The sequence below is a fragment of the Drosophila albomicans genome, chromosome 3, assembly GCF_009650485.2.
Source record: "Drosophila albomicans strain 15112-1751.03 chromosome 3, ASM965048v2, whole genome shotgun sequence".
In the NCBI taxonomy this organism is placed as follows: Eukaryota; Metazoa; Arthropoda; class Insecta; order Diptera; family Drosophilidae; genus Drosophila; species Drosophila albomicans.
The window spans coordinates 25,638,930-25,662,454 of record NC_047629.2 but is presented as its reverse complement, the minus strand read 5'-3'; the positions used below and the strand labels follow the sequence as shown (position 1 = coordinate 25,662,454).

At 37.6% G+C, this 23,525-nt stretch overlaps 1 protein-coding gene across 19 annotated transcripts in view; it reads right to left on the bottom strand.

Annotated features, from left to right (window-relative positions):
- Positions 1 to 23,525, bottom strand: part of LOC117570006 (CUGBP Elav-like family member 4) — a 168,756-nt gene that overhangs the window by 79,706 nt on the left and 65,525 nt on the right. For 6 of the 19 annotated variants that reach the window (XM_034251404.2, XM_034251401.2, XM_034251407.2 and 3 more), the window contains one exon: positions 3,501 to 3,635. The exons of 11 other annotated variants lie outside the window; for them this stretch is intronic. In XM_034251404.2, the coding sequence (XP_034107295.1) occupies positions 3,501 to 3,635 (135 nt within the window). Of the gene's footprint in view, positions 1 to 3,500; positions 3,636 to 10,933; positions 11,334 to 23,525 lie in introns of those variants that run through there. 2 more of the 19 variants (XM_034251416.2, XM_052004373.1) reach the window with 2 other exon arrangements.

Genomic DNA, 23,525 nt, shown 5'->3' with positions numbered 1-23,525 from the left:
CTCTTCATCGATAACTTGATTGTTAGCTGACTTCAATTTATATATACACGATTTATAGAGCCCTTAATTAACGTGACCCTCTCAAGGCCTTCCAATCAGTGTCCGTTCGTCATTTTGCCACTTGACGCCTGAGCGTGTAAGTGCGTGTGATGCAATTATGTACTTAATGACAGGCCCATGGCGGTGCAGTCGTCAGTCGACAGTTGAACAGTCGAGTGTGGTTAGGCTTAATGCTTGAATGAGCCACCTTCACACACACAACAAAGTAGCGGGGCATCAAGAGCCAACAGGCGAACTCCGGCCCCGGCAAACTAGTTCAAGTTGAAGCCGTTTCCACGTCAACTTATGCCAGCTGCCTGTCAGCAACAGGACTTGCAGCAGCAGCAGCAGCAGCAACAGCAACTGCGCCTGCTACTTATGCAAAATGCTTAGCAGCAGTCGGTGCAGTTGCCACTTGACGGCCGTTGTTGCTCATGTATAGAAAGTTTGATTACCACCATCACAGTGACAGAGAGAGAGAGAGAGAGAGAGAGAGAGAGAGAGAGAGAGAGAGAGAGAGAGAGAGAGAGTGTGCAGCAGACACATAGAAGGTGGCATAGCATTCTCTCTGCCGAATGAGCTGCACAATTGTGTTGATTGCACAGATGACAAGACGACCGGCTGGCTGGCTGCCTGTTTGGTTGGCAGCAGGACGAGCGACAGCATCTCGCCTTGATGACAATGAAGTGCATGCATGAATATTCTAATCAAATGAGCCAACACACAGACTGCCTCTGACGCTCTGACGGTGTGACGATCTGGCTGGCAGTCACCACACACGGCCTGCCTAGCTTGCCATTGTCGCAAGCAAGTACAATTTTTGCATTGCCAACCACAACACACACACTCTCGGAGAGCAGCACCCAACCCCTTGAGTTAGTCACCACATGCTTTGTGTTTTGTTCGCAGGGAAGGAAAAGTTTCAAAGTCAGTCGACTCGTCGACCGACGACGACCCGCTTCATTCGTTTCGTTTCGTTTCATTCACTCACTGAAATCGAATTTGCATAATTTAACATGATGGTTGCGCTTATTCCTGTTGCCTGTCAGACAGACCTTCGTGCCTCCTTCTCCAACTCCTGCTGCTGCCTTTAGCCACCTCTGTTATTGTTGTGCTCGTTCTACTTCTCTCCTCTTCCACTGCTGCTGCTGCTGTTACCTCATCACAACATTTGCCGCCACATGCATCATCATTTGCATACATTTTCAGTTCGTCAGTTGAGTCAGTCAGTCAGTCAGTCAGTCAACTCGTCCTTTTTGCCTTCATTACTTTGCTTGCGCCGTTTACACATTTGATTTTCCTTCCCCTCCCCTCCCCATCACCCGCTCCAACCACATTGCTTGACTCGATTTTCTTTGAATATAATTCGCAGCAGCGAGAAAAAATTGACGTTGATGGATTTTGGCACTTACACAGAAGACTAGCGCCCTGTCACTACGCCAAAAACTTGCTTGCCTGCCAGCCCGACTGACTGCCAGCCTGACTGCCTGCCGGCTGACTGACTTTGAAGCGCATTTTAATGAAGAATGATATGTTGGCATTGCCATCAGCAGCACACCAAAACCATATCAGGCCACATCAGACCACAACAGCCGCAAGCACACGGGCCACAAGACCACATCAACTGACAGTTTCCGCGGCTTTGAACTTTTTGCCTGTATGTGTCGAAGGGCGACATCGACAAGTTTTCTCTTGTCTCTCATCATAAAACCGAACACAAAAAAAAAAAGAAAATTGCGCTGAAAACGAATCAAAATCGACTTGAAATTTTTACTTATTGCTGTTTTGTCAACTTTTTTGCAGTAGGCCGATGACAGAAGAAAAGAATTTGATTTTGCATAAATTTATTGGCTCATCCGTGGAAAATTTGACAGAAATTTGATTTAGCTGTTCGGATGATGATTGGATTAGCGCGCAAATAAATGAGTGCCTAAAAATATGCTACATCATAATACACTTTGCGTCTTATGGAGATTGAATTAGAATGCTAAGCTGTCTATTGATATACTATTCAATCTGGAAGAGATTCACGATTCCCCTTTAATATTAATATTTTTGCAATTTCAATTGTAGAATCTATTGCAACATTGTTGTTATTCCAATGAGGCAAAACCTAAATAAAAATATATAGAGGAAAATATGAGAAAAATAAACAAAGCAACACTATGTGTGTGTGTGTGTGTGGAGTGTCGCCGCTAAGTGCTGCTGCTGTGACCTCTTGTGCCCATCTGTTCCCTGTGTTCTCTCCCTAGGTTCATGCATATCAAAATGGCAACAATAAACGGCAACAAAAGAACAACAATAACAAACATTAACATACAACAATAGGCGACGTCGACGGCGGCAGTCAAATGTTGCAAATGTAAGCAAAATAAATACACACACACATAACACACACCCAAACATACACACATTAACATTCGCTGTGTGTTTGCGTGTGTATGCAAAACCAAAACTTTTGACATAATAAAATGAAATGTTATTGTTAAAAAAGTTACTTGCATATTAAAACAAACGCAACTTTTTTCCTCAAATTCTGTTTTTTTTTTATTCTACTTTCTTCGTTGTTTATTCTGCTATGTGTGTGTGTTTGTGTGTGAAAATATGCACACAAATACTGAGAAACATTCACATAAATGCAAATGGGCAGCGTGTGAAGCGAGCAACGTTCTGCAAAAGCAAACAACTTTAATTGAACTGTTTACCCGATTTTTATTTTATACATCTGCGTTTCTCTACGTATATGTGTGTTGCACGATATTCTGTGTGGCAAGCTGTGTAATTGTTATGGTTATGTTTGTGATGATTATTTGGCTCGTTGCACAGCTGCTAAAATGTTGCCCGTCCAGCAAAATTCTGCTGGCTTTATCAAGCTGCCTGCATAAACATGCTCCCAGTGTTGCCAACAAAAACAACTTACTTAAATTGTATTTGTCGGGTTGGAGCGCACAGTTGCATCAGTTGAAAAAGTACTTATCAATAAACTCCCTCGGAGAGGACAAGAGATTGCGAAACTAATGACGCTTGCGAAAAGCAAGTTCAAAGTTTCGACAAAATTTTTTTAATCTGACTAAACACTTGGACTTCGAAGCAAACATGAAATTATTAAAAACAGAATAATATTAGAATAAAGCAACCTCGAAATATAGTCAAGTAATTAATTTATATTTTGATACACAGTTTCCTTGTTTTAAAATATGATAATAATAGAAAAACCTCCGGTCATTAATATGTTTTTATACCGAAACTTACGTAATTACACTGCAAGAAAAATAACATATTTTTTTTGGCATTTTAGCACTACATGTCAAGAACTAATTAAAACACGTCAACACAATGAAAACTGGCAAACAACAGTTAACGAGCTGAACACGTTACGTATACGTAATATTCATATGTATGCTTATATAATTACAAAATAAAACAGGTAGAACAAGTTAAATTTTTCAAACTTTACTCACCTTTACTGGCACCGTCCGGACCCCGCAATATGGTGCACTCCTCTATAGTGCCAAATGGATGAAAAATTTGTCTAACATCATCTTCAGTTTGTTGTTTGCTGAGCATGCCAACGAACAGCTTGCGATCTAAATGCTCTGTTTTTTATTGTATTTTTTAACGAGTTTATTTTTTTGTAGTTTGTTTTTCGTTTTGACAATTCGAATTGAATTTAATGTTTTTTTTTATTGATATTTTTGTCGTTGTATCAAAAGAGGCAGCAAAATGGAAGAGTGGCATGTGTGAAAATTAAATTGTAAAAGCCATAGCATTAGAAAATGTTTCCAATAATGCAACAAAAATAATCCAGAGTGAAAGTTACCGAATAATGCCAGAGACGAAACGGAAAGTCAGAAATGAAATAATACCGAAAAATCAGGCCATATGAGCGTTATAGTATATATGTGACATATATAAAAAATGTAAATGCAACAGAGTTACGAATTACGCAACAAATTTAATTTTATATATTTTTTTTGTAACAAATAACGAACGCAGCAGGCACATTGAATAAAATGTAATTTGTTTGTTTTTTTTTTTTGTATTCATAAATTTTTGTCAAATATTTTAACGAGCGCAAAAATACGAAAAAATTAATATAGAAACCAACAAAAGTAAAGCAACAACATTTATTTAACGAAATTTTTGTTATATATTTTGTTTTTTTGTTTGGTTTTTGTTTTGGTAATGGTGTTGGTTTGAATTTCGACACCAAAGGAGCAATTACAATTACAACATTTATTAATGTGGGGAATATTAGGAAAATTTTGGAATTTCAAATTTGGCAACAATTTGCAAAATATGCCAAGGGATTTAATTTTCATTTATATTTTAAAAGGTTTTAGTTTTTTTTTTTTGTATTTACGAGTGTTGCGATTGGGTATTGAATAAAGAAATTTTCGGTATTTTAGAATGGAAATTGAAAAGCAAAAAATTAAATTTTGGTATAACGAAATTATTGTCAGTTTTCCAATTTTGCCAATTTTGATGTATATATTTTTTTGTTTTCAATTATTTATATATACGAAAATATATGTATATATAGTTTTTGTTTTTTTTTTTTCATATAGAGCACGAACAAGTGTTACATAAAAAGGAAAGAAAAGAAGATAAAAATGGGTGATATTTAGTAAAATTGTCGCACATTTCATTTTTTTTTGTTTTTGGTTTTTTTTATGTAACTTACAACTTACAAAATGGAAAATGTCTTTTTTTTTGACAATATAACAATTAGCTAAGTATATTTATAAATGTATATATATATATAACACAATACATACACACGCACACACACATACATACTGACCACGCACAACAGAGCTACAAGTTTATATAGACATTAAAAGGTAAATAACATTTTTAGCCACTACTTGGAAAGTTTATGTTTTGTTTTTGTTTTTTTTTTTTTGTAACTAGCTTAAAGATAGAACAATGATTCAGAGCTTAAATTAAAAGTATTAGCAGCTATAAAGGGAAGGCTTATCCGAAAAAAGAAACTTGGAATGACAAAAATTTCACTGGAATTGTGTTTATGACCCAAATGACGCTTCAACATGAAATGATTCTAGGAAAAAGTGGAAGGAGATTCACAAAGAGAGAAATATATATTTATACAGAGAGAGAAAGACAGTGAAAGTGAAAGAGATATAAAATTATCCAAAGCACAAGAAATCCTTATTTAATCTTACTTGAGCTTTTACTCCATCGATCTGTTTCCTTCTTGGGCTCTTAAATGTTAAAGTGTCAAGTACAGATTTGCATTATTAACGTATAAACATACGATTGTGTTCTTCATTAGGTTGCGTCTGTGGAACACATTGATAATCTATAATCAATACAGATTTCCATCGCACAAGTGTGCAGAGCAATAAACATGTTTATGGGCAAACACCATTCCAAAGGTCTCTCTGCGCAAAACCTATCGCATATTTGCACTGCCAACCTCAATTGGGTCTCATATCGAAAATTGAGCGTTCAATTATTGCCAAAACACTTGGCACACACATACACACACCCATCGAAGAGGAGGCTGACTGTCTGCCTGCTGTTGCCGATGTCGCGTTAAAGTGGCAAAAGCAATCGAAGTAGAAAATAACTAATACGACACGTTAGCCGGCCGTGCAGACTCAACTGGCCCGCCTGCAGGCAATTGTCTTGCCGGGGCAAGAGTGTGATGGTGTGCGTGTGTGTGTGTGTAAGCCTAATGGCATTTGGGCCCAACTCAACTTAACTCGACTCGACTCAACCCAACGGAGGCTAAGCACGTGCAATAAGCCAAACAACGCCACTGGCATGCTAAACAACACCAAAGAAAAAAAAAAGAGAACGGGGCAAAAGGGTTGCACACAGAGAGCACGAGCTTAATAAAAATGTAAAGCACGTGGTGCACACCCAAAAGGTAACAAGGACCAAAGGTGAAGCACAAAATAGTGCAGTATGCCTTGCGGCATTTCGCCATTGTACGATACATATGAAATGGCATAGTTCAACTGGCTGTTAACAGTTGCGGCGCCAAAAGGCAGACAATGTATAGAAAAAAAAAACGACCAAAAGGCAGGGAGAAGAAAAGGACATGGTCGACTAGAAACAAGCAGAAAAAAGAGAGAGAGCAAAAAAAAAAGGATTTGCACAATGTTTAGCCGCCGTTGCAGCAATTTTCTACAATTACCAAGGCACAGGTGTGTGCTAGCCAGCCAGCTAGCTAGCTGGCTGTTGGCCGCAGGACAATGACGATGTTGCTTGCACACGGCATAAAATGCACACAATTTTCCAGTGATTCCTTTTTAGCTTTGGCCCCAGCCACGGCTAAAGCAAAAGCAAAAGCAGTGAAAATAATATTAGAGGCCATTAGGCTCATATAGACAAGTTAAGTGGCTCTTTTGAGTGTCGCCCATGTGGCAGGACTTGGTCGCTCCATGTGTGTGTGTCCTGGCTGGTTTTTAGATTTTATTTTATGCCGCGGCTGTTGCCAAGCCAAAAGAAGTCATTAACGTGTCGTTGTCGTTGTCTTTGATGCTCATGCTCGAGAAGCAGCAGCAGCCAAAAAGAAAAAAGTAAAGTAAATAACAAAAAAAGAAAACCAAATTAAATTAGTTAACCACATGGCAACTTTTGTCTGTCAGGCAACATGGCAGCTGAGAGCTGAGCTCAGGACAACGTGGTGGCACCACTAATTGTTGCATGTTATGCTTTTGCTTATCTTTGGGACTAACCCTCAAGCGCAGTCAGCTCGAAATGTGGCCCCTAGACAAGTAATTGTATTTTAAATGTTAGCCAAAGGTGAAAAAGCCAGTCTAGCAATGTCGCGTCTATAAATTATACAAGAAATGGTTAACAAGGAAGAGCAAAGAGAGCAAAAATAAACCTCGATGGTAAAATAACAAAACAAAGTCGCTGACAAAGCTCAAAACTCATGTGCTGCTCCTCTCTTTGGTTTTTTGAGCTTATTTTTACAGCTGGCTTTTGGCTGGCCACTTTTGCCAATTGACATGTAAATTGACATTTAATGGTTGCTAATGAGCGTCTGAGGATTAGTTCCTTTGCCAGACTAGCAAGTCCAGACAGTGTTATTTGCATAGGTGGCAATAGAGTTTGGGGATTTGAGAAAACTCTCTCGTTAATTTAGGGCTTAGGGAATAAAGCTATTAATTTGTGAACTGGAATTCTATATTGAAATTTATTTATAGTTTTTGCTGTAACTATTTACAAGTCTTGCATATTTAAATTGCTCGACGACTTACTCTGCAAAATTGCAGCTAATAAATCATTAAGCAAACAAATAAATACTCCATTAATTTTCACAGCTTAGCACAAGAGTTAAAACATAGATGCTGAACTCTTGTCTGAGTACATAAGTAAGTAATCAGAGAGAGATCTAATGCTAAATGCGACCAATTCATATTTGAAAACTCTTAATCAGATTATGATGGACGGCTGCCATAAATTTGGCATAGCTTAAAATGCTATGTAAATATATTTAAGTTATTAATTATTTTGTGGGCAAAGCTTTTGCTTTGCTCTTGCTTTCTAATTACAAATTGAGTTTTGGGCAACGTCTCGAATAACATTTGTTTGGCAAAAATTGATTGAAATACGACGATGAGTACTCAACACACACACACACACACACCCGAAATACAAACAGAGTTGTAAATGTATCTTAGTTGATGATGATGATGTAAGTGCTATCTGCAACTGTCTCTTTAACTCGACTGCATTTCGTATACATCTCTTCATGTTTGTTTTGCTATAAATTATTGAAATTGTAATTACTTAGGCAGGAAATGGGAGTAAAATGAGGGAAATGGGCAAAAGCCAGGCATTTTATTCTCCTGCTCGTTGTTGTTGTTGTTGTTGTTTCTTTTTCCGACTAATGCAAATTTAATTAGAAACATGAAATTTGAATATCTCTTTCGCCTGAACTGACAGTTTTGCCTTTCGCCCTCACACTCTCTGCTTTACGAGTTTTGCGAGTACTTATTCGTGTGTGCTCTATGATTGATGATTAAATGCCATTCAGAACTAAAAGCGTACTAATTAATATGTAATTAGTGATTCGCGTCACACATTTTCTCTCTCACTCTCTCTCTGGCTTGACATTCATTTGACAGGCAATACGGCTAATTTTAAATGTTTCAAGTGTGAGATTTACTAGTTGCATTCAATAAATTTTCATAAACTGCGCTCTTAATTTAAATAAGCAGATTTAACGCCTCAATTGTGCAACATTTGGCATGATATTCCACTTATGTTCGAGAGCAATTCTCGATTATAACACAGACGTCTATCAATAGTCTATTGTTTAGTTTGCTGCAGGCAACTGTATTTTTATAGCATGGGAGCCAAAGACCGAGGCACTGACATCCTTCGTCGAGGTGTCAGTATTTATACAGCAAATAAGCTAAATTTTTCCTTTATGACTCCCACAACGGGGCAAACAGTTGGTGGATGAAATGCCGGGGCAACGTCGCCAGACAATTGTGTGGCAATTGTCAAATGTCTGCCAAGCGACAGGACGACGCTTCTGCTCCTGCTCCTGCTTCAGGCTTACTGACGTTTATATATGACTAGTGATAAGTCAGCGTCGCCCAAGACGTTGACACCAAGTGCAAGTGGGGTTGCCGGAAATGAGAATGGAGATGGAAGCTGTGTCTGTCTGTGTGTGAGTGTGTTTCGTGTCTCATTTTGCGCTTTGTTGTTATGATGCCGTGGAATCCTTTGGGTGTCTTTTGGGTCTTAAAGCGCACAGTTTATTTGTCAGTTTGAAATTTAGAGTAATAAGCGCTAAAGTTGAGCATAGGCTGGGGACAGACAATGACAGCGACAGTCAGTTTGCAAATGACATGTAACAGTGAGAAGAGGGACTGGCATATCCTGCGAAGGACCACAGCCTTCTGAATTCAGAAGTAAATTAGTTATTAGCGTTGTAAGTAGTTGAAAAGTTCTACTCTCTCGTCGAGTTTTTGGCATTGGCATGCCGAAAAACGGCGCTAAAATGCGCCTAATTGTTAATTAGTGTCAGCGTGAATTAGTATTTACAGCGTGGCAGCATCAGACACAGACACAAAGCACATTTCAATGGGCGCATTTTTAGGCATTTTGCATGGCGAAGCCAAAAAAGTTTCTGTGCTGTGTTTGCCGAGCACAACGGAAATTGTAGAAAAGTCAACGCCAGAACAGAGCAGAGACCCCAGAAATACTCGCGCTAGCTAAAAGTTTGTCTTCACTGTGGTATTGAAGTGTTAATTAATATTGAAAAGGATCAACTTTTGTGTGACTTTGGCTTTGTGAGCGCCAAGCAAATGAAAATTGAAAAGGAATCCACTGAGACTTTCCCCCGAAATGGAAGCAAAAGGGGTTAAAGGCCAAGAAAGCAACTTTACTTTGCTCATGAATTTCTCTCCTTTTTTTCTTTACAATAACTTCAAAAATTCTGAGAGGCACTTTAAGGTATTTCCAAGCATAATAAAAAAGGGTTTTGCAATTAACAAAAGTGACTGCTTGGATTTCGTGAGATACTATTTAAGCTGAGCTGAGAAATTTCTTTGCATATATTATATTTAAATTAAAATTCATATTCAAACATACGAGAAACTGTCGACTCAGAGCAGCTTTATTTCTGGCAATAAATATATGCAGCTGGCTGCAGTGTGAAGTGTGGGCGGATGCCATGACGATGGCAAATGGAGAAGGCAATCTTGACATGCCATTAACATTTCATGTGCACCTTGGCGTTGTCTTTTGCCAGCCACAGCCACAGACCAAGTGCCAAGTGGCAGTCGCAGCCTCTGCAGCAGCCGGCGTTGACTATCACACTAAAAGTCAATATAAAGTAAAATTTTTTTTATGACCCCAGGATTATCATTTTGCGCTGCAGCTTGACATGAAATTGGTTGCACTGTGGGTAACCAGAAATTGGCTATAAAAGCAAAGACCGACGACCAAAAGGTGCTCGCATCTTTCGCCGTGCAACGCTCTCCCCCTTCTTCCCCCTCTCAGCACATATTCCAATGTTCTATAAAAAATATAGAAATTTTTATTTTAAGTAGTGACGCGTCAGGGATAATGTTAATGGCACATAGCATTTTCATTTCAAACGCATAAAACTGTCCAATGTCTGTCCACGGGAAATGTTAAAAAAAAGAATGAAAAGATGAAGAGAAGAAAACGAGAAAGAGAACGGCGAAAGCAGTGCAAAAGGAATGTCAACCCATCGCATCACTTTTCGATGGGGATCCTTTGTGGCTGTCGCTTTATGTGCGCAGATTTCCTCGTTGTATTTTATATTATATATGTATATGTGTTTGACGCATATATATTTATATATATAATAAGGGGAACGCGTATCTCTCACGATAAAGTGGAATTTAAAGTTTATGAGCTAGACAGAAGGACTCACAGGACTCACTCAAAACGCGCGACGGGTGCCGCATATGCCGTATGCTTTATAATTATATGACCGGCATTTTTTTATAACTCGACGAATGTTATGTGCGCTCTTTGACCGCCTTTGGCGCTGAGATGGGAGTTGCTGCACATCAAATGGACTTTGGGATGATGCTGAAGATTGCTTGTAATAGGCAATAGACGAGCGCATAAATTCTGCAGCAATGAAAATGGCCACAGAACTGTTATGAGCATTTTCTGCTATGGCTACTTAACTTGACAAGAGAGAAAACTTTTTACACTCTCGCAAATCCCAGGATATATATCTTTAAACAAATGTAAACAAATAAACGTCGAGTAATGAATGTAGTAAAAAATGAAATGAGCTACAACAAGTAACAACGAAAAAACTTCTATTCCTATTCCTTAATATTTCTCTCATTTAATTTCACACATAACACGCAAACACACAGTACTACATTTATTTAATTTAAAATTGAGGTATGCTTACGTTTAGAAACTTTTGTATACCGCACTCTGTTGTATGCTTTTTCGAAGCTTAACACATGGGGAATGCTTTGTTGGAATGTGATTAAGTTTGCTTTTGGATTTATTATGCGATTTAGAAGTCGTTTATTAAGTTTGTTAAATGGTCTGGCATAATTGCTATCCCTGTAGATTTGTAGTCTTAAATTCTTTGGAATCAGGTTAATGTTTGTGTAAAGCTAGCAGGAAAGCTCTGACTACAGTTAGGCACGACTCAATGAAACTTTGCACTACGAGGCGTATGCGTATTATTTACTCTACAACTATTTGAAGAAAAATTTGTGTTCTTTATGAAACTTGAGAGATTCACAATTTTAGTTATTTGTATATTTCTGGTTTATTGATGGCACATTCCAAGTGATGTCATCGAGAGTATCCATTTATAGTAGAGTATCTCAGCATCGGTTTTATTAGTTCAATGCCGCCAATTCGCTGTCACTTGCGATTCCGTGTGCTAAAATTGTTCGTTATAATTTACGGTTTGTGTTGCAAGTTTGTTTGGTTTTGATTTTTGTTTTCATTATTTTCGTGTTATTTGATTTTAGGCGTTTGCGAAAAAAGAGAGAAAAAAGAAAGAGAAAAGAAGGAATAAATAAAATTTTTATAATCTCTGTTGTTGTTGGTTTGGTTTCAATTTTTTTGTGGGTGGATGTAAATGTTGTTGCTTATTTTTAATTTAATGTTTAAGAGTTTCGTTTTGTTTGCACTACGGAAATATTGAGTAACGCAAACGCAATCGAAAATTACCAAACAACTTAAAATGTTTACGTGTCATAACAATAACAAATTGCATTTAATTTTCATTTTTAATTGGGGTAAATAGAGAGCACAACATTGAGCATAAATTTTGCATTGTTTTGCTAATAAATATCGTTCATTTCGTTTTTTTTTTTTCAATATGTATATATTTTTGTTTACGAACAACATCAAGGAAACAACAACACTGAGATATAAAAATTTTATTATAATAGTTAAAAAAAAAAAGAAAAAAACAAAACACAAAACGTAACAGATTTACTTGACTTTGGTGTTAATTAAAATGTAACGTAATGTTCACATTTAGTTAGAGGGAGTTTTTTTCAAACAGACAGAAGATGATCTTTAGAAGCATCGAAAGTTTTGAATAGATGGGAGATATATAGAGAGTATGCAGAGTACGCACGAAATATTAAAAGAAATAGATATATACGACAACAACACACGGCATATAATAAAAGTACTATAAAATTGTAAATATATGTTTAACTACTTATTGGCTAAGTGTAAGTCTAACTAATTGTAATCCTTAAGCTATGTACAGTAAGAAAACAATATGATTATTTATTGCATTTTGCATTTTGCAGTTTTCATTTAAGATTTAATCCGCACAATAATTAGAATTAAAGTCCGGCAAACCGCTTCTTCCACTTCTTCATACTGACTGTGATATAAATCCCATAACTAATTGAAAATATATTGCCTGGCTAAACAAATAACTCAAACTACTTGCAAATCAATGCAAAAGTTCGTCATTCATCGTCATGTTCAAAGTCCGATGTTTTGTTTTGTTGTTGGGGGAGTTGAGTATAACACCTCAACACCTTGACAGCAAATGCCACAAACAAACAAATGAACCGATGAACAACAACACAAACTGCACAACACAACCTCAAGTCAGACGTCAATCAAATTGCGAGGCAAGTTGAGAAAATGCTTCAATAAACATGTCTTACATAAAACATTTTAATTAAATTATATTTTATATGTGTTCTGCCATGTGTGCATTAGTATGTGAGTGTTGTTGTGAGTGAGTGTGTGTGTGTGTGTGTGCGTCTGCTGTGCAATATTTATCAATATTCCAGGGAAGGGAGGCAAAAACAACAGTCATCACAATAACCATACGTCTTCGTCTAGTCCACACATACACTCACACTTTGAAGTAAACAAAAGTGTTTTAGCGCTCTCAATGCACATCATTCATTTACACGCACACACACACCAAAAGGGGTTGAAAGGGGGAGTAAATTGTGTGTGTAGAGAACGAGCGAACGAGTGGTGTAAGAGCAATGGTTTAAGGCGCAATGACACTAGCTTAAAACTAGCTTAATAGCGATGGATTAACACAGCAGTTATCACAAATCTATAAAGAGTTTAGCGTTGATAAATTAAGGCAGAATTTATTAACAAGGAAAACATATTTGAAATATGTAAGGGAAAATTATTTTTGTCAAAAGAATATCTTATCCACAAAATCTTATAACGAATTCATTTCCGATTGACAACTGAAACAAGGCTAAAAATATATATTATATATTTTGAAACTATTTAATTTATTTATTTTTAATTTTACTTGTTAGACAAAAACTAATGAAATATTTAAATATGTATTTTGAATCTACTTCATTTTTATTCCTATTTATTTAGATAATCAGTAGCTGTAGATGTATTTAAAATATAATTTGAAACTATTTAACTTTTATTTATTTGTAGATATATTTAAAATATATTACCTAAACTATTTAATTTCAAAATTCTAGCTAGTGTCATTTGATGTAGAAGGGCGATTCGCTTGAAGCGAAGCCAATGCTCTACTTTAATTTAATTTTTGTGGTTGTTGCTGCGTTGCTGTTGTTGTTTATTTTGTTTGCTCGGTGCGCGCAATTAATTGAACTTGCAGCACATGCCTCTCAGTCTCAGTCTCTGTCTCTGTCTTTTGCCTCAGCTTCAGCTGCAGACTATTGACAGCCTTCAGGGTGCGGTCGATTGGGGCAAGGGCGGAGGAAAGGGGAAGGGAGTGGAGGCTTTTATGTATTGGTGTGGTTGAGTCGATGAACACTTAAGCCGCACTCAATGCAGCCACAGTTGATGTCGCTCCGCTCCGCTCTGCTCTGCTTCTCTCTGTTCTATACTCTGCTCGTTTAACCGTTACGCTTTTTGGAATTTAACTAAGACAAACACCACAACGATAACAACAGAGTAACACAAGTAACAGCAACAACAACAATGCACAGCCGACAACTACACTAACAAGTTGTCTAGTTTGTTGCCTTGCTCTTGTTTTTGGCTCTACTTTTCTGTTATTTCTCTCTATGAGAAACGCTTGCGGGTCTTATGTTGGCTTAGCAGCAAACTTCTCTAAGCTGGGGCCAACAGCTCTTACTGAGAGACTGTGCAGACAGATACCAATTGTGCGGTTGTGGAGGAACGGAGGAGTCAAGTGTATGAGCTGCAGGCTTTTCGCAATTACAATTACGCATAGAAGAGAACAAAACGGAAATAACATAGAAGAGAAACAAGTGGCAACAAGAAGAAGTTGGAAGAAGAGTTGTTCAATGCACTGCAGTAATTGTAAAAGCCAGCAAAGTAGGCAAAACATTTAGTAAAATTATGGACAAATACCAAAAAATAGGAAGCATTGATTTTAGACTACGATTTTTTGAAAAAAGCGAAGGCAATGAAGGGATTGCAATTTTAAAATGGAAGTCAATGAAACTCAATGTATTGCCAATTTCTAAAATAAAGAAACATTGAATGAATTTGGATATTCAATTCATCTGAAATTAAAACTTATCATTTATGGCAAAGTCTTTAATCATTTTTCAATTCTTATGAAATTAAAATATTTATTGTTTGCGATAAAACTTTGGTGCCAATTACCTACATATAACATTAACAAGGAATTTACTATTTAAATATTGCCAAATTAATTGGTTTAAAGACAAATCTAATAGCTGTCCAACTTCTTTTTATAACCTTATTAGAAACTCTCTTCTGAAGTGCTTCGAACAATACCCAAAATCTTGAGCAGCTGGCCACAGAAACATCTTCGACTTTGCGGTCAAGCATTGTTCTCTCCCACCACTTGGGGATGCCAAGTATGAGCTAAGTAGTTGTGAAAGCTGCCTAGAATCTAAAACATATTGCACAATTACTTGGCACACATACTCGTATATATCGTGCACCCACAAAATATATAGCTAACAAAATTTATGTTATTGTTTGTCTGGTAACACGGTGCGGAGACCAGTTCTTGGACTAAGGACTAGCTCTACCTTTTTGCAGCCAAAGGACTCCCATATTATTTGCACATATATATTTTTTTTGTTCGTTGGCATACGATGTGTGTGTTGCAACATTTTATTTATCGCAGTGGCCATAAAATGCACGCTGGGGGCATTTGTAACAATTTTCAGACACACACAACAATGGAAACAGTTCTCAGTTCTCCGTGCTGCTGCCAGTTTCTCTGGCCTGCCTTTCTCATTCACTTTTCCCTTACTCTCTCTCTCTCTCTCTCTCTCTCTCTCTTTCTCTTGGCTTCATTCATCTGACCACCTTCCAGCTAAAAAGTACTGAATGCTTGGCACAACCATTCTTAGTCAGGTTAAAATATTACAACATCATGCTTAAAAGTCACGTTTAAACGCTGACGACGTCGGCGCCGAAAGATTATTGCATTTTAGAGCTCTTCCCCGCTTGCCACCGCTGCCACTTGCCACACGCTTGCTATCTCTTTCTCGCTGCACACCTGAGGCCGCACACAATCACAAACAAACGTAGTTCATTTCAGTCGGACGCCGTCGACGTCGACGTCTGCTATGCCAAATAAGTAATAGTGTTGCAACGTGCCTGCCGCATTTTATTTCCTTTTTGAATGTGCAAAGACACAACGCGAGAAGGTGGAGAGGGGAAGGTGAGTGAGTGAAGTATAGTTGGGTGTGCAGCTCGGTGCTCTGGCTGCCATCCCATTGCCATTGATTGTATAATTCTTGTGTTGCGAGTGAAAATTTTATACTCATAGTGTATGCTTGATGTCTGATTGAATTGAATTGATGGTGAGTGCCTGCCCGTGACTCTGACTCTGGCTCTGACTCTGCTGACTCTCGTTTCCCTTTCGATTCCGAGTCGATTCTGTCTCTGCTGGTTTTTGGCATTTGCGGTTACGAAACCAATTTATTTGCCTCGCATACACCTGTGTGCATGGCCGCCTCTCTGTGTGAGAGATGTGTGCGAATATGTGCAATGTTGTTATTTATTTTAAACAGTAACTGCGGTAAGCGGCTTGGGCTCAGAAATTCTTGAAAACCAGAAATCATTTCATAAGATGAAAAGCGATTTTTTGGCACACCCACATTTCTGTGGTAAACATCCAAGCGAGAGAGATAGAATTAAAGAGAGAGAACGAGTATTGAAAGAAGACGTGTAAAAATATGTACTTATTATGATTGCTGTATGAGTCAAATTTTGGATGGTGTTGGCAATTAAACTGAAAAACAAAAAAGCACTGAAAGAGGTTAAAGGCAAAAGAGTTCCCTAGATGAAAAATTTAAAATAATTTCTTTGGATTACATTGTCAATAGTTATTTGTTGATTATATTACTCTCTTAAATATTTAACAGTTTTGAATTGTATTACTTTACTTATGTTTTAATAAATATTTAATTCGGATAACTCCAGCAATTTAATTAAAATTCTGAAAATGCACTTGCACCCATGAGAAAGGGGAAAGACTTTCGTTTGCAGCTCACGTAGTCAAACAGAGATTTCCGGGAACTGAAGGCGCTAAGCACATCATCATTTTGCAATGTTTTACGAAACTCAATTTCACTTTAATAAATATTTCAATATATGTGTATTTTGAAAAGCGAGTCAAGGCCTACGCACACATAGAGAGAGAGAGAGAGAGAGAGAGCCTTGGCTCAGCTTCTGCCACCCCCTTGTCACTGTCTGCTGCTTGTCACACGCCGTTGTGCCATTGTAAATGGAGTCAAGAAAGCAAAAGTCACTTTTTCAATTTTCAAAATTAAAAAAAAAAAACACAGAAAATTCAACGCACACACGAGTAAATCACTAAGTTACTGTGTCGCATTGATAAACCCTTATCAAGTGGGGTTTTTTTTACACACACACATACGCCGGCTCACGCACACTGTGAAACACGTTGACACATTGTCACAGGGCTACAAAAAAGTCACTAAACGAAATGCAGAGACCTTTCTGACAAGGGTGAGCGGCTGCAAAGCAGAGGCAGAAGACGGAGAGGCTGAAGCTGAGGCGGCAACAAAAAGCATTGCCTACTTTTTGGCGTGAATTTAAAAAGGCAGCCCTAGCACAGCGCATAAGCGAGCAGGCGGGGGAAATTGAGAAGGAGGAGGACGTGGAGATGGAGGCTGTTATGTAGCGCGCATATTAAAATCTATAAAATATGCTCGTGACTGCTTTACGACTTGAAAGCTCAAAGCTAAGAGCAAAACCAGAAGCGGGAAACCAGCAAAAAGTTCAATATTTGTAAATCTTTTACTCATATGCTCGCACTCTTTCGCACTTTCTTTCGCATTTTCTTTCTGTCTCACACTCTCACTCCATGGCTGAGCTCGTTCTTTATGGGTTAATGGTGCGAAAACGTGACTTAATGTTCGTGTGTAAAATTTGTGTTTCTTTTTTTTTTTCTTTGCTTCTCGTTTCATTCGTTTCTCGCTTCTTCATAAGAGTTATGTGCTGGTGTGTGCGTACAGGGGTGCAGTCTGTACACAGCGTGGAGTATGGAGGGAGTGTAATGGAGAGTCGCAGCTGTTGTGCAAAGGTCAAAGCAATTTGAGGCGCCCATCGTGAGGCGATGGCTTTTAATAGAAATGTCAGACAATTGGGTGCCAAAGCAAGTCTGCAGCTTTAAAGTCAGCAACGTAAAGCCAACGTAAATTGATAAGAGTTCAAGTCTAAGCAATAGAGACAATGCGTAACAGCGATAGAGATAGGGCAGAGAAGAGAGAGTTAACACATCAAAAGTTGTGCAGGCATTTTTCAAGAGTTTCGTTAAGCCTCACATGCGATTGGAGTTGAGTAATTGATAGCGTAAATGAATGAATAAAAGACAGAGAGAGAGGCAAAGGAAACAAGTGATATTTTAGAGAGATAGAAACGAGAAAAATGAAGGAAAAGAAACGTGTTATTAGCTTTTGTAATTTAAAACAAATTTGAAGTTCTTTCTATCGATTTTATATAGAACACATGGGATACATTGTGGTTCAATATATAACAACATAAATTAAGTATACGTACATCCCATTTTACTGCTTTAAATACTATATAAATTTTTTTATATAGTAGTTGATACTGTCTCAATTTTAAATTAAGTATTTTTATCAGTATATTTAAGTAGCGAATTATGCTATATAAATTAGCTTCAAAATATCTCTGAGTGGCACTTATTAAGCCATGTCGAAACTACACGTTTTATGCACTCTATATATGGCTTTCAAAAACTCAGCTCATTAACCAAAAACTGCCTTAAATCGAGCTGAATATTTTTGGCCCCGAAGCGTTTAAAAATTTCATTAACTCAGTTGACTCGCCAAGCATCATTTAATTATCTCTCTATCTTCTGCTCGCGCTCTCTTCTTCTGCCTCTCTCTGTGTGCGCTTTAGCGTAAATGACAAATCCTTATGCTAAATATGCTTAATGCAACACACACACACACACACACACACATATATATACACACTCAGCTTACAACGTGCTGTACATATGCTTAATGAAGCTTATAACTCTCGTCGTCTCGCTGCACGTTCTACGCTTCTCTCACTCTGTCTCTATTGCTGACTTGCTCTGTGGCAAGTGCTACTCCCCCGCCCCTTTTCGGTTGTCCACATGCAACACGTACACGTTCTGACAATCCTGGCAACAGGCAGCATATGCCAAGCACGAAGGCCCGCCAGGCGAAATAATTATAAAGCGCTCACAGCGGAAGCTGCAACGGAAATGTTACCTGCAAAGCACGTGCACGGTCAGAGAGCGAGAACGAGAGGGCACGCGAGCCAGAGAGAAAGAGTGAGAGAGAGAGAGCTAGAGAGAGTAGAGTAGACAGAGGCTTACTGACTGTTCGGGTGCAAATTCTAGCACTGGCTGCGTTTAGTTTAGCATAATGACAGGCACAGAACATAGAACATAGAACGCCTCGAATCTCATCCTGCCTCCTGCCACACGCCACCTGGCGCCATTTCCACTCTCGACTCTGCCACATGGCAGCCACTAAACCAAAGCCACATTAGCTCGGCAGCAAATGTGGCAAAGCGTGTTAATAACTCACTCTACGTATGCGTGTGTGTGTGTGTGTGTGGCACTCTCAGTGCACTCTCTGCACTTGGGGGCACATGCATTTAAGTTTCGGGATTTCATAATAAACTTGGGCCTGTTCCACAGCAACTAAGCATGTGTGTGTATTTGTGGCAAGTTTGTCGTCATCATCGTCTTGGCGTGTAATGGAGCGTGCTGCTGTTGCAGCTAAATGTTGAGAGCTAAAAGCTAAAGACACAGAGTGTTCTGAGCCTGCAACTGCGACCTCGCATATTTTTATGCATAATGCATAAATTCGTTTCATCATATACTGAAGCCAGACGACGACGCGTTGTCGTTGTCGACTCCTTAGCTCCACATCGTCGTCATCGTCATCGTCATCTTCATCGTCTTGAGCCTAATTTGTTGCATAATTAAGCGTGTAGTCGTCTGTGCAGCAATGCAACCATTTTCTTTTTCTCAAGTCCCTTGCCGAGTTTTGTTTAGGTAATTTGAGCAAAACAGGCAGCAGACATGCGAGTTTTGTAATGCAATTTACAAAAGGCAGCTGAAAATTAAGCTATGGCAAATTGTGTCGTATGTTTTCGAAGAGAAAGAGAAAACAAATGCTTGGAATTAAGTTTAAAATGATTTAGATATCTCTTCATTTAATAAGCTCTGATATTATAACGATATTTTAAATAGAAAAGATTTGAAATTTAATTAATTTTCTAATTATGTTGAGTCAATACTGAGACATTATACAACAAATACGTAACAAATCTTTAAATATTTCATATCTTTATAAGGCATCTGAGACAGCAGGCCGTTAAAGACTAAAAATCGTGTGACTGTATCAAAAAGTTTGGTTTATATTTGAGTTAATTATCTGTGTTATTAAGCTACTAATTTTTTATTGAACGAATAAATCCCTGATCACTTAGATACATCTAAACAATAAAATCAATACATAATATTATATTTCTTTTTTAGTTTTATTACTTTGATAGCTACAAATATTAAATACTTATTTTATTAACTAACTTCTCTAAGGTATCTTTGACTATTCACTTCAATCATGATCTCGGAAAATGCTTCACCGCTGTTCAATATATTTCAGTGTTTATTAAAGCGAAAAACCTTGTTGGTTACTCGCCCAAAACTTGGCTCTTAAAGTGCCAGTCGAACAGGTAAACTCTGTCTCCCCCTTCACCAGCCCTTTACCTAACCATTTCGATGCTTTTGTTAACATGACGCCACAGAAAGCTAACAAAAATCTAGAAACACAGACAATGCTCTACATGGAAAACCACAGCACACCTTTAACGCCACCACAGCATAGCTATGTGTGTGTGTGTGTGTGTGTGCTTCATTATTATTATTGTTGTTGTTATTCGCTCAGTTCCTGTTCTCGTCACTCGGCACATACGAGTATTATTTTTGTCGCATTGTTTGCTTCTCCTTCCGCTCGACGCTGTCGACGCCATTGTTGTTAGTTTTTCTCTTTTTTCCCTCCTCTTTTCCTTTTTTTTTTTGACAGCGTCTCTTCGTTTTCTCTGTTTTTGATTAAGCTTTGTTGTTGTTATTGTTATTGTTCGTAGTTCTTCGATTTTGGTCACTAATGAGCACAGCGCTAAAAGCGCAGCAAAACTCGAGAAGGGCGTGACGAAAGAAGGACGAGAACACGGGACACTCTGAATGTGCTCCAAGGGTAAACATTGTATTTTATTTGTGTTTACGTTTTTAACAGCTTTGGCAGGCGGGCCGTTATCCTTTCCTCAGTCTAGAGGACGAGGCGAAGGCGGGAGGAAGCGGAAGAGACAGATACATGGACATTGACAGACTGTCAGGCATTGTTAGCACAGATTTGGGTCAATATGTTTTCGGCCCCGGCTGAAGAACACAACTCATTGGCTTCGGTTTCGGCTTTAGCTTTGGCTTTGGCTTTGGCCTTTTCCGTGTGCTTGCGCATTGACAGCATTTTTCATTTGCCTAATGAATTCAATTATTTATTTACCTTGAGTTATTTTCTTCCCAGCCAGTTCTTCCCTACTCTCCCCTTTGCTGCTGTCTTCTGATTTGATTTTGCGTGCCAGAGTTTATTTAATTTGATATGGCAGAAAAGTAGAAGAAGCAGAAGAAGACTGCCAAGTCGGCATTTCTAATTAATTCAGTACAAATTACATGGCATTGCCTTTGGCGGATCATGATGGAATGGAATGGAACGCGAACGTAACGTGAACGTAATGGGCGGAAGGTGGGGCGCGGCAGAAATAAAAATGGAAATTTAATTAATGTAAAAGCTTATATAATTGGAAATTGAAGTCTAATTAAAAGTGTGCGACAGCACACAGCGAGAGCCTGCAGTCAATTGCATGCAACTGACATCGTTTCAAGCGCAAAATTAATTAACACTCTCCAACACACACACTCGCGCACACATGTGCAGCTTTTTATGGCATTTGTGTATACAAAAGTATACAATTAAATTTGCAGTTGCGTTAAAAGTCGCGTTGCGAATTATTAACGACAAATAAACAATCATAATTTGAATATTTGTGAACGCACACAATGTGACAATAAGCGAATAATAAACTAATTAAATCAACAGTCATCTTTGTTGTTTGGTGGCGCCCTCTATGAGCAAAAATGTGCATTATAATTTGACAATTTAATTGGATTTCTATACTCTATAGAGAGTAATGTTTATGACAAGTATTTTCACTCTCTCTAACAACGATTAGACAAAAGTAATTTTTATATTTCATTATAATCTTTATGTACCACAAATTTCATAACTATCGGATAATAAATTCGATATAAATTTAAAGCGGAAACTATGCTGTGTGCTTTGTATGATTTATTCATGCAAATGTTTATATAAGTGCATGAATTAACTTTTCAAAATTCCAACAGAATCAGCATTAAAAGAGACCCAATCAAACTGATTTCATATCAGGAATTTTAACCCCAAGTATTATTCTGCTTCAGATATACGATTTTACATATAGTATTTGCAATTATTTACCAATGTTAACCAAAGTTAGTAAATACATAACAAAACTTACTGTGAGCTTAATTTTCTAGGGGAGAAATGTAAATTTGTCAAGAAGACACTTACCTAAAAAGAGAAAAGAAAAAATAATATATATTAAGTTATTTATTTATAACAGTTAAATATAATTTAAATAAACATAAACTTATTTCTAAAGCGCTGATTGAAAAGACCTTAAGCATATTTAGTTAAACTTTTTTAATTTGTAATTATTTCAGTTTGCTCAGCTACAATTGATTACGTGTGTTGCCTCTTGGAGGAATTTCACACTTTTAGCGTTGTTTGTATTTATGCAACGTGTGGCTGCTTCTGTTGCCACACAGTCAACCACACTCACACACTCTCACACCCTCACACACATACTAAAAATAAAAAAAAGTAATAATATTTGCTGTGTGTAAATGCCGCACGTTTATAGGTAACAAAATTTGTTTTATTTTATTATTTATTTTCACGTTGTTGTTTCACATTTTTATTTCACTTTTTTTTGTGTGTGTATTTGGGGATTTCTGTTTTGGCTGTTGGGATATCAATCCAATGCTGAGTTCTCGCTCGTCAGTCAGGCTGCCCTTTTTTTGTGCAGGCTTTTCAATTTCACATATAGCAAATATTTTTTATGTTTTCCTCGCTTTCCTTTCTCTCATTCTCTGCTTCTGCCTTTGCCTCTGCTTCCGTCTCCACCTCTGCTGTGGTGCTTCATATCGTTTTCTCCCTCAACTCTTGTTCGGTGTTTTTTTTATGCCATATTTTACATGCAAATCGAATTTTCCTCAATTTTAATTGGATTTTTGATTGGTTATACTTGTGTTTATATACGCACAGCTCGCTGGCTATATTCAACCCCCACCCTCTCCGCACTATAGACTGTATATTTATTTGGTTCCGTTTATTTGTATAGTTCAATCTACCAGGCACCAGGCGTTTTTATTTTTCCCTGCCGCATCTCTGCTTTGCTGTTCTTGTTGTTGTTATTGTTGTTGTTGTTGTTTTTAGTATTTTGTTAGTTAGTGACATGCTGTAAGTTATCAACTTACAACAAAATCACAAAGCGGAATAAATCTGTGTGTGCGCAAAATATGCAAAAATTAAATGAAATGGAATTTTTTTCAAGTACATAGAAATTACCAAAATAAATTTATACATTTTAGAATTAATGTTTAAAAAATGTGCAATTTATTGATTGCAAAATTTAAATGCTTCGCTCTGTAGCATTTTTTTAATGTATAGAAAACTTACTAAAAAATAAATATATATTACAAAAAAAATGTATTTTATTGTTTGCAAATTTAAAATGCTTTGCTCTTCAGCCAAGACTTTAGCCAAGACAAGAACCCGGTAGAAAAGTTCTGCTGTTGCTCTGGCAATTAACCGAGGCACTCTAGCAATTTGTACAAAGTTTTAATTGAAGACGACACGGCAAATGTCTATATTCGCATTCACACAATTCTCCTTTCCTCCCCTTTCCTCTTT